The sequence below is a fragment of the Rhinoderma darwinii genome, chromosome 7 (assembly GCF_050947455.1).
Source record: "Rhinoderma darwinii isolate aRhiDar2 chromosome 7, aRhiDar2.hap1, whole genome shotgun sequence".
Taxonomy (NCBI): Eukaryota; Metazoa; Chordata; class Amphibia; order Anura; family Rhinodermatidae; genus Rhinoderma; species Rhinoderma darwinii.
In genome coordinates this window covers 125936256-125948385 of record NC_134693.1, presented here as the reverse complement: position 1 = coordinate 125948385, position 12130 = coordinate 125936256, and the positions used below count along the sequence as shown (strand labels likewise).

Below are 12130 nucleotides of genomic sequence, written 5' to 3'. Positions count from 1 at the left end.
ATTACCTTTTAGGGAACCTTACAGTAAAGGGGCTTTTAAACTGGGTGATTATCGGGCAGACAAGCATTCATATAACGCTCGTTGCCGATAATTACCCTGTGTAAAAAGGGGAATGATCAGCAGATGAACGAGCAAACGCTCGATTATCTGCTGGTCGTATCGTTTTAAAAGAGTAAAAGATTATCGTTGTCGGCAGCACTTCTCCCTGTGTAAACAGGAGACGCTCTGCCGACATGATAATAATGTATAGGGACGAGCGATCGGAGTAACGACCGCTCGTCCCCATCCATAGCTCCATGTGACCGGTGCAAACGAGCACTGATCAACTATATCTCGTTGATCGCACTCGTTGCACCTGCCGCTTATCAGTGTTTATCGGTGTTTATTTTCCCTGCAGCACCACTAGAGGAAAAATTAAGCATTACACAGTGTCCATTCATAGCAATGGGTCAATTGTGTTATGCATGACAGGACAGGTCCTCTAGAGCAGGGGTCTCAAGCCCCTGGGGCTGTCATCTGCGGCTCGCGGGACACAGAGCCGCTAGTATACGCTCTGCTCTGAGACTCTGGAATTCCTTGACATCGCTGTCCACATATGAACAGCGATGTCTGGGGCTTCCCCAGAGCCAGAGTCCCGTGCAGAGCGCTAGCATAGACTCTGCTCCGGGACTCTGTGGAATTCCCTGACATTTCTGTCCATATATGGACAGTGTGTCAGGGTCTTCCCCAGAGCGGAGTCCCGGGCAGAGCGCTAGTATCGGCTCTGCTCCGGGACTCTGTGGAATTCCCTGACATCGGTGTCCATGTTTGGACACACAATGTCTGGGGCTTCCCCAGAGCCGGAGTCCCATGCAGAGCGCTAGCATAGACTCTGCTCCGGGACTCTGTGGAATTCCCTGACATCGCTCTCCATATATGGACAGTGTGTCAGGGTTTTCCCCAGAGCGGAGTCCCGGGCAGAGCTCTAGTATAGGCTCTGCTCCGGAACTCTGTGGAATTCCCTGACATCACTGTCCATATGTGGACAATGTGTCAGGGTCTTCCCCAGAGCGGAGACCCGGGCAGAGCATAAGTATCGGCTCTGCTCCAGGACTCTGTGGAATTCCCTGACATCAGTGTCCATGTTTCGACACACGATGTCTGGTGCTTCCCCAGAGCCGGAGTCCTGGGCAGAGCGCTAGTATAGGCTCTGCTCTGGGACTCTGGGGAAGCCTCTGACATTGCTGTCCATACATCGACAATGATGTCAGGGGCTTCCCCAGAGCAGGAGTCCCAGTGATATCAGGAGCACAGCTGGAGTCCCAGGAAGAGCCTACTAGCGCTCTGCCCGGGACTCTAGCTCTGGGGTTGCCCCTGACATCTCTGTCCATATATGGACAGTGATGTCAGGAGCACAGCTGGAATAATCCCAGGCAGAGTGCTAGAAGTGGCTGTGCTCCGGGACTCCAGCTCTGGGCAAGCCCCGGACATCACTGTAGCAGCATCTACGGAGGACACTGTGGCAGCATCTACGGAGGGCACTGTGGCAGCATCTACGGAGGGCACTGTGGCAGCATCTACAGAGGGCACTGTGGCAGCATCTATGGAGGGCACTGTGGCAGCATCTGCGGAGGGCACCGTGGCAGCATCTGCAAAGGGCACCGTGGCAGCATCTGCGGAGGGCACTGTGGCAGCATCTGCGGAGGGCGCTGTGGCAGCATCTACGGAGGGCACTGTGGCAGCATCTACGGAGGGCACTGTGGCAGCATCTGCGAAGGGCACTGTGGCAGCTTCTGCGGAGGGCACTGTGGCAGCATCTACGGAGGGCACTGTGGCAGCATCTACGGAGGGCACTGTTGCAGCATCTACGGAGGGCACTGTGGCAGCATCCACAGAGGGCATGGTGGCAGCATCTACAGAGGGCACTGTGGCAGCATCTACGGAGGGCACTGTGAAGGCATCTGCGGAGGGCACTGTGGCAGCATCTGTGAAGGGCACTGTGGCAGCATCTACGGAGGGCACTGTGGCAGCATCTGCGGAGAGCACTGTGGCAGCATCTGCGAAGGGCACTGTGGCAGCATCTGCGGAGGGCACTGTGGCAGCATCTAAGGAGGGGACTGTGGCAGCATCTACAGAGGGCACTGTGGCAGCATCTGCGAAGGGCACTGTGGCAGCATCTATGGAGGGCACTGTGGCAGCATCTACGGAGGGTACTGTGGCAGCATCTGCAGAGGGCACTGTGGCAGCATCTACGGAGGGGACTGTGGCAGGATCTAAGGATGGCACTGTGGTAGCATCTACGGAGGGCACTGTGGCAGCAAATACAGAGGGCACTGTGGCAGCATCTACAGAGGGCACTGTGGCAGCATGTACAAAGGACACTGTGGCATTATCTAGGGGTGTGTTGCATTATCTACAGAGGGCACTGTGGCATTATCTACAGAGGACACTGTGGCATTATCTAGGGATGTGTTGCATTATCTACAGAGGACACTGTGGTATTATCTACAGAGGGCACTGTGGCAGCATCCACAGAGGGCACTGCAGCAGCATCCACAGAGGGCACTGCGGCAGCATCCACTGAGGGCACTGTGGCACTATCTAAAAAGGGGCTGCTCAATCTTGACATGTGTGTCTGCCAAACGCTGCTAACTGAGCCGCCGGACTGCATTTAGCGACACTTAGGGCATGACCACACGTGGCGGATTTCCTCCGCAACTGTCCGCATCAATGCCGCACAGAATCTGCGTTGCAGATTCTGCTGCGGATCTGCACAAAATGTGCAGTAAATTGATGCGGACTAGCTGCTGCGGACTGCGGTAAAAGTACTTCCCTTCTCCCTATTCAGTGCAGGATAGAGAGAAGGGACAGCACTTTCCCTTGTGAAAGTCAAAGAAATTCATACTTACCGCCCGTTGTCTTGGTGACGCGTCCCTCCTTCGGCATCCAGCCCGATCTCCCTGGATGACGCGGCAGTCCATGTTACCGCTGCAGCCTGTTATTAGCCTGTGATTGGCTGCAGCCGTCACTTAGACTGAAACGTCATCCTGGGAGGCCGGACTCGAGACAGAAGCAGGGAGTTCTCGGTAAGTATGAACTTCTATTTTTTTGACAGGTTGCTGTATTTTGGGATCGGTAGTCACTGTCCCGGGTGCAGAAACAGTTACTACCGATCGCTTAACTCTTTCAGCACCCTGGACAGTGACTATTTACAGACGTCTCCTAGCAACGCTCCCGTCATTACGGGAGCCCCATTGACTTCCTCAGTCTGGCTGTAGACCTAGAAATACATAGGTCCAGCCAGAATGAAGAAATGTCAAGTTAAAAAAGCAAGACGGATCCGCAGCACACATAACATGTGCATGACAGCTGCGGACTTCATTGCGGAAATTAGAATCTCCATTGAAGTCAATGGAGAAATTCCGCCATGAGTCCGCCACTGCTCCGCAACAGACAGAGCATGCTGCGGACACCAAATTCCGCTCCGCAGCCTATGCTCCGCAGCGGAATTTTACGCCTCGTCTAAACGAACACTGCTAAATTAAAGTGTAAGTCAATGGACAAACGGCTCCGCTGCGGATTAACGCTGCGGAGTGTCCGCAGCGGAATTTAAGTGAAATTCCGCCACGTGTGAACCCAGCCTAAAACTGGAAAACTGGATTGTTGAAATAAGCACGTGGAGAAATATCTAAAATTTTAAACCTAGCTGTATTATTATAGTAATGTAGTATTATTATTATTATAGTAACATAGTGTTATAGTAGATAAAATAACGAATTGATTAACAATAATTTTGTATTGTATCAAATTTGAAAGTAATGCGGCCCGACCACTTCACATTTTTTCTATATGCGGCCCACTTACCTGGCCGAGTTTGAGACCCCTACTCTAGAGCAAGAGACACTCTTTGTAACCACTCTCCACTTTGGCTAAGACATGAGAATTCTGAACAAGGAAACCCCTCTATTAACTAAAAATGTAATAGGGCATGTGAAAACCGGTTTTCCCAAACTGAACAACCCCTTTAAATGAATTGGCTGCTTAAACAAACCCTTTTGGTAGAAGAGTCCCCTGAAGATAAACTCATCACATGTTGTCACTCTGCTGGGACTCCAAGAAATAAGCTACAATCGTTGGGGAAGCTGAAGGCAAGTGTTCAATTTCCCTGCAGCGCCACCACAGGAGAAATTAAGCATTGCATGGTGCCCATTGAAATCAACAGATATTCGTGTAATGTATTAACATGTCGCGTCTCCCAATCAGAAAGATGTTTTTTGTAGCTGATCCTCTCTATTAACTCAGAACGCTCTAATAGGGTATTTAGAATGTTGTTTTTTTCTAAACTAGACATCTCCTTTAATTTGGTTTAAAGCCCCATTTGGTGGAAGCTTCATGAAAAAAGTGTTGTCTCTGGGCAAAGCTTTCTTGTGTTCTGCTTATACTTATATATTGTGGTTAGAGTAATGGTATGATGTTTGGCTTACAGGTCAGCCAGTACACATTTGCCATGTGCAGTTATCGAGAGAAAAAAGCAGAACCACAGGAGCTCCTACAACTTGATGGGTACACAGTGGACTACACAGATCCACAGCCAGGTAAGTATACGAATGTTAGACTGCTTCATTTAACTGGTAGATATAATTTGACTTTTTGGGACCCATTTGATTGAGGACCAATTGCAAAATGGTTTCCATTAAATTTACGTCATGGCCAAAGGGCCAAGTGCCAACTGGATTAACTGTAATGCTTTGGATAAATGATGTTCTTCGCATGTCTGAACGTGCTTTACCTACACGACCTGTAATGTTTTGACAGGCTTAGAGGGCGGACGATCATTCTTCAATGCAGTCAAAGAAGGCGATACAGTGATCTTTGCAAGTGACGATGAACAAGACAGAATTTTGTGGGTCCAAGCGATGTACAGAGCAACCGGCCAATCACATAAACCTGTGCCGCCAACTCAGGTTCAGAAACTTAATGCCAAGGGAGGAAACGTACCGCAACTTGATGCACCAATATCACAGTTCTGTAAGTATATGTATAGGCTTAGAAGAGTGGCGTTTATTAACCAGTACCAATATATGTACATTTATATCCTATATCCTATTTCTCCTAGAATTCGAGGAAATATAAATTCTCTGGAAATCAGTGATGCATTGCTTTAGTTTATTTAATATTAGTGAACTGAAAACCAAATTAATTCCAATAATTCTCTAAGATTACAGCAGAATTTATGTTTATGTCTTCTTTGCATTCCCTTTAGTGTATTCTTTAGGCTGTAGCTCTTCAGGTTGCTTGGAATATACTTAACATACATTGAAGAGAAATTGCCCCATAGCAAATATTAAAATGGGCCTCCCTTTTTTGGCGTAAGATTTTGCCCTCCCAGACCAAAGGGCCTGGTGTTCGATTTCCCCTTCATCCACATTCCCCTTGTTTGGTAGCAATACAGTTCCTCTGGAGATGGGAGTCCCGAATAGATCCCACCACCCAAGCGCCAACGGGATAGGACCAACCAGGGCTGGCCTCCCTCTCTGTAAGGGTCTTCATAGCAGCCAGATGTTCTGTATGGCCTTGTGTAGGAGTCACCCACAAATAGTTATGTGTACAGAGAGAGCAACTTCCATCTACTATAACAACACAATAGAGCCGTTTGACAAACAAGCATTTATTAGTTCACTTCTATGGAGACAGTAAGCATGGGAAGAGAATTAGGAAACGTTGTGAAGTAAAGGGGTAAAAGGATTGAAAGTATAGCAGAGTCATAGCGAGCCTTTCCTTCACCTGGGACCAAGATTTCGTTTGCTACCCTAGCCCTGTATCTAACTACCCTGGCCAAGGCACAGTGGCCCCACAGGACCCAACACCCGGGACACATGCTCCGCCAGAACCCCAGCTCAAGTACTTAATGGGCAACTCTTTTCAAATAAACCAAATAAATAAGAAATTTGGCAGGCCTCATAATACATTGTAGCTATGGTAGGGGAGCTTCTCTATCTTTTATCACATTTCCAAAGCCACCATCATGAGTTTTGCACTGAGATTGGTGGACTGGATACCTATAGCGAGAGCATATAAAATATATGGAAGACATGATTTTTTTTTGCCCTATATTGAATTATTATATTACTGATTCTTCCCTTTGCCTAGGCTAAGAGAACCAATGGGCAATGCATGGTTGATCTCAGGATGAGCCTATTAACCAAATAATCCAATTTAATAGGCTTCACTTTAGAAAAGTATTTTTTTTTCCTCCGTAATTTACTGTATTAAATAACCATCTATTATTTGACATTTCTTATCTATTGCAGTTGCATTTCAAGAAAGATAACTGAAATTTAATGTAAACTGATGGTATAATATGTTCTATATCTAAAACTGCAATACTGGATTGACCTATTCTCCACTACTAATGCTGTTCATTTGATGAATTTCCATTGTACCTCATTTACAGTATCTTCATCCATGGATGGCACCTTAGCCTGCTAGAATATCTCTACCGTAAGAATGAGGCGGGAATGTGTGAGACCCAGGTGCTTAGTCTCCCCCTTTGCACAGCACATTGTTATCAAGTTCTAGAGTCAGTCGTTTCCAAATTTAGCAACGTGCTAAATACGTCGATTCACACCGGCACCCCTGACAATGTAGTTTACCAGACACCTAAGTCCTCCAGGTAACGCTAATAGATGACTGTCTGTCAGCACAATATGAGGTGTATATTTAACACTAAATAAGCAGAAACAGTGGAAAGTGTTGCTAAGTTAAAAGGTGCCCATTTTAGTTTAAGATTGCCCAAAGCTGTGAGGACGGTCAGATGCATCATGAATTCCTTCCTATGTGTGACTAGGAATTGCTCAAAGTCTAAAGACTTCCATTAAAAGTAACCACATTTATTACACAACCAGAGATGTATCTTGAAGCTCCTTGGCCCCTTTGATAAATCTGTAACAGGGCCCCCACCGACTATTTGCCCTTATTATACTGGTGTCTTCTTATGGGCAGTGGGTCCTTTGTACCCCCTCAGACACCAGAGCCCAGGTGCAACTGCTACCTCTGCAGCCCAGATAGCTACATCCTTGTAGGCAACTCTTAAATTGAAATGTTTACTGATCGATAAAATAAACCTCCGAGGCCCAATATAAAATCTGTAGCATGGCCCCCCCAACTATAACAAGTAATAGTATAGGTCTCCTCGTATGAGACAGAGGGACCTTTTGGGTTCCTTAAGGTTTCCAGAAATCAGGTGCGACTGCAACCACTGCTCCCCGGTTTAGTTACGCCCCTACTGATATAGCATGTCCTAGCAAATTCTACAGATTCAGATGTTGGAGGATTACTTGGGTTTTTATCAGTATTGTTTACATTTTTATTATTTTTAGATCCTCCAGTTGGTCGGAGGTCATTGTTGTTTTACTGTTTTACTATGTATGTATATATATATATATATATATATATATATATATATATACATATGCCAATGGCTAATTTCTGGCATAACATGGGCAACTATGACAGATCCAGTCAAAAAAAAAAATATATATATATATACATATGTTATGCCCATGTTATGCCAGAAATTATCCCTTGATATTTGACACATTCAAAGCCGTGTTGGGTCACGCTAGTTTCAGCATCTCTGTCACATTGCCAGGACCTATAGAGAATGTGGCACTGCCTCGCATCGGAGCAGCAGAGATCATAGACATTTGTTTTCTGTCTTCTCTACTGTCAGTCCGACAGCCAAACATGCAACCTATTATAGAGCACCCAAAAAGTTTTGTGGTCATTAGGATGCTAAAGTGATTCAAGAAAGCCATATAAATATTGAACTTTACAGCACCATGAGATTTTAAAGGCCTACAGATAAATCGGTTGTCTCACTATACCGTACTTTTGGCCCATGGCACCTTAAACAGCATCGGTAAATATTGTCATTATTGACAAAAATGTCTGATTGGTCATTGTTCAGATGTTTGCATTCAAGAACATGGCCAATCTATGGCTGGTAGTCGAGAAAATAAGTCTACAGAGTCCTGTATTAAAGGCGTCTGCAATCAAAATAAGTATTGATATATCTGGAGAAACATAAAATATGGAAGTGCCAAGTTAGTATTGCTAGTTGTACTGTTATAATCTGACCACTAGAGACACTATTACTATTTCAACTCTGACTTAGGCCCCATGCACATGACCGTAAAATCTTAATTACGGGCCCATTCGTTTCTATGGCCGACGGACACCTTCCCATATATTTACAGGAAGGTGTCCGTGCCATAGAAACTTGGCGAAAAAAATAGGACATGTCCTACTTTTTTATTTTACGGCCGGGGTCCCATACTTAATAATGGGAGCACGGGCCGTAAAAACGGCCGGCTGTCCGCGAGTCGTAATTACGAGCACAGTCATGTGCATGGGGCCTTAGGCGTTTCTCTGTCTTAACTGGCAATACAACATGGCAGCTCCATTACCTTATGACTCACTCTTAAAATGCAAAGGAGAGATAATCTATGATTATATAATTAGTAACTGAACTTCTTCCCCAGACATTGTTCCTTATTATTTTTATTTTTCGTATTCTGCCAAATTTTTCTGTCTATAATCTCATTAATGCATCTGTTAATGTCCCCCTTGATTAACCTATGCTCTGTTCTATCATATTTTATAGTATTGATTGAATGGAGTTTGGCTGTCAGAGAGTTAAAATTGTTTAGTGATGTCCAGGCCCACACACCGACTTGCAGCCCTCTCCTTCTCACGCCCTGTTCTCTAAACACTGCCTGCTCTTCTGACCCTACCTCCAATTAGGCTCCGCTAGGTGACAGTGCCTTTATAGTTACTGAAGCCATCAAATCTTCTTCTCCACTGATGCTCGAAAGTGTAGGCCAGTTAATATGTACTGTATTTAGTCATGGGCATAGCTATTTACCAACACAATATAGGATCCATGCACTGCACAGGAAAAGAACATTTTAATTGCATTAACTATTTAAATCTCTCCGATGTATCTGCTATTTGCACTACATAGAATCTTGTTAAAGAAAAGTCCACTTTTGAGGAGTAACTTTTTTAAAACTTTGTTTTAGTTACCTAGTATTGATTATGAGTTACAGGGTGTCTTCATTTCCATTAACATCCAAATTCAGAATAATTCTGGTTTCCAATTACCAGAGAGGAGTGCATTGTGGGAGCTCAGAAGAAAGTGTAAGAAAAGTAAGCTGTGAGGTCACTTGTCTGACAGAGCGGTGGAGATAACTGTTGTCTGTTTCCAATGGATACCTGCTGAATGTTAAAACAAGCTACGTAAAGTAATATGGAAAAGATCCAACATGGGAGATGTATCAGAACCAGTGCAAAGAAAGAGTGGAGCAGTTGACCATAGACAACCAGATTCCAGTACCATAATTTACAATAAATATTAATGTATGTAACTGATATAGAATAATTGGCTGTAATTAGCAGGTCCAACCAAATTCCAGTCCTTATTTCAATGCAGAAAAATTAGCATTATACAGCAATTATTATAATATATGTGCCTGGTTCTCCAGGTGGAGTCCAGCGCTGGTTAATAGAGGGGTGTCCAGAACAGACAAGCTACCTACATTATATACATATGCCCTAATAGGACATATCGATAGGGGTTGTCTGGACCAGAGGACCTCTGTAATAGAATGTTCTATAAGTTTAGAATTCCCTAGTGTTCTAAGAAGCAATCTGCCAACTGTATAGTTTGCAGAAGAGATCATTTAGTCTAGTGGGGACCCATATTAAGAAGGGAGGGCCTGGCATACCCCCATTCCCTTCACAATCCATGTGGAAGAGAAGGGTGGCATGATCCTTGGGTCGGTAGAAAATGAACAGGTTAATAAGAGTTGGGATATCTCGCACCTTTCCATGGGTTCACATGACATCTGCAGGAGCGGCGCTTGAATACAAATGCCCTTTCTACTACAGCTCCCTTCCAATCTCTTGCAGTGGTGTCCCTCCCTTCTTTGTTTGCTAAATTTGTGGGACCCTGTTTGGAAACCAGGAGTAGGGAAGTAGGAGGGGGCTAACCTGATAGAATATTTAAGGCCTCATTCACATGTGCGTCGGAGTCTCTGTTAGGAGTCCCTGTCACAGATTCATCTGGGAATACCAGTATGCTGCACTATAATTTATGGTGAAACCATGGATACTCCGACGGAATCCATTAAAGTCAATGGGTTCTGTCAGCCACCAGTAGTGTCCGTGATACAACGGAATCGGCACTGACGGTTTTTCCCTTGTTCTGCTCCTCTGACGGAGCAGAACAACAAAATGCTGAACACTGGTGGGAACCTAGTCAGTACAATATCACTAATTTTCCAAAAATGTATCTTAAAAATCCAGTATTGCATTTTAAGATGCTTAATTTTTGTTTCCTTTCAGACAGGTAAGGTGATATCAATGTTCCTTTATTTGATTCTGAAACTAGAATTTCCTTGTCCTTATCTCTGTCTAGTATACTTTGTATATTTTTTGTGTTTAGAGAAACCTAAAACCATAGACAAGCTTTTCTCCTAGAACCCAGCCCCCGAGCATTTCAACATGTGTTATATTGCAGAGAAAGACATAGTTCGCTCCCTCTTTCAGAGCTGTCTATGGGGGACAAGGGGGGTAAATAGATTTGAATAGATATCCAGCATCAAATTGTGTATCCATCTTCAGGTCAACTAGTAATTCTTGATGACTCATGAATGTAAGTTTAAAATTAATATCAAGGCAGCTCTGAAATTTAGGGTGGACTCCATTTTTGCATTTGAAAACTAAAAAACTAGACCCTGCTATTCATTCATTTGTGTGATACCACAAATCACTTTTATTTGGCTAATTGAGAATCGGTCTAATGCCTCCCCTACTTCTTTTTATTTTCTGTCTTGTGTCTTTTATCTATGTATATATCTAAAAGATAAAAATTATATCCATGACACACTACGGGATGTCATTGAAAAAAACACGTAAGCCTATTGCCTACCGTAAGCTTCATAAAAGTGACCACCTGTCTGCAAGCACCTACTGTCTGTCCTGTCTGTCGCAGTAGAACATTCAATCAAACACATGCCCAGAAATATCATTGAAAAATCAAATTATTTTTTTCCGTTAAACTAAAATGCTCTATAACTTGATTTTCCCATTCATGTTTTATCCTCTTATATTTTAATGCCTTTTTACCTATATGGAATGATCAGGCACTTCTGAAAAATAAATATTTTACTATAAATATGTTTTAGTGATGTTAAAAAAAATTACAAAAAAAATCAAAAAGTTGACTAGAAATTCAAAAAAGTTTTCTGAAGGTTTTCTTTTTCATTCTTTGCCTGAACCCTAGTACTTAACTTGCTAAAACTGGGGCCCCTGTCTGCTTTCCTGAGTCTTTATGTTGTTCTGGTTTGTTTCTTCTTACCCTGCAAACTTCTAGCTGGACTGAAGGGTAAGTGCTTCCCTATAGATGGCACAGCTCAGATAATCTGACCAGATTATCTGACATACGCAGTGTGCTTTTTTTTTCTCTCTAAACCTTTCTCATGTTTAGATTTGTAGTCAAAATATTCATGTTTTCCTAAATCTAGGTTTGAATTGTAAGTTTCCATACTGAAATTAGGATGCATGTGATGTTTGCATAATTGCCTTCTCTCATTGGCTTGTACTCTAGCATTACACGATGCTCTTTATCTAATTTATTTTTTATTTTATTTTTTATATTTTTTGTGTGTGTTTAGTGTGTCTGTGTTTTTAAGGCCTAATACCCAAAAAAATCTTAATTTATAGTTCTTTTTTATTTTTATTATTTACAACTACATCCCACAGATTGCGAAATGCTTGTGACCAGATCGTCTTGCACTACAATCGGAAAATGCCATTTTTCATTTTCTACCACATTTGTTTTTAATTTGGTGGTTTCAATGGGCCGCATGGATAAGTTCACACATATGCCTGTGCCATGCAACAGCTAGTCAGGAACATGGCATTAAAGGCACACTAACCCTTCAGAAATGTTTAATGTGACATAATAATCCTGTTGCAAGGCTTATTTTAATATGTAGTAGTTCCCAGGTCTGCTCGTATATATATTTTATTGTTTGATCTTTTCTAAACAATTTTTAAACCTAAATATAGATAATTAGATTTTCCT

General features: G+C 43.4%; 1 protein-coding gene across 16 annotated transcripts in view; it reads left to right on the top strand.

The window, feature by feature from the left end:
* Positions 1-12130, top strand: part of CADPS (calcium dependent secretion activator) — a 357994-nt gene that overhangs the window by 209924 nt on the left and 135940 nt on the right. For all 16 annotated transcript variants that reach the window (XM_075833970.1, XM_075833961.1, XM_075833967.1 and 13 more), the window contains exons 10-11: positions 4466-4574; positions 4795-5007. In XM_075833970.1, the coding sequence (XP_075690085.1) occupies positions 4466-4574; positions 4795-5007 (322 nt within the window). The remainder of the gene's footprint in view (positions 1-4465; positions 4575-4794; positions 5008-12130) is intronic.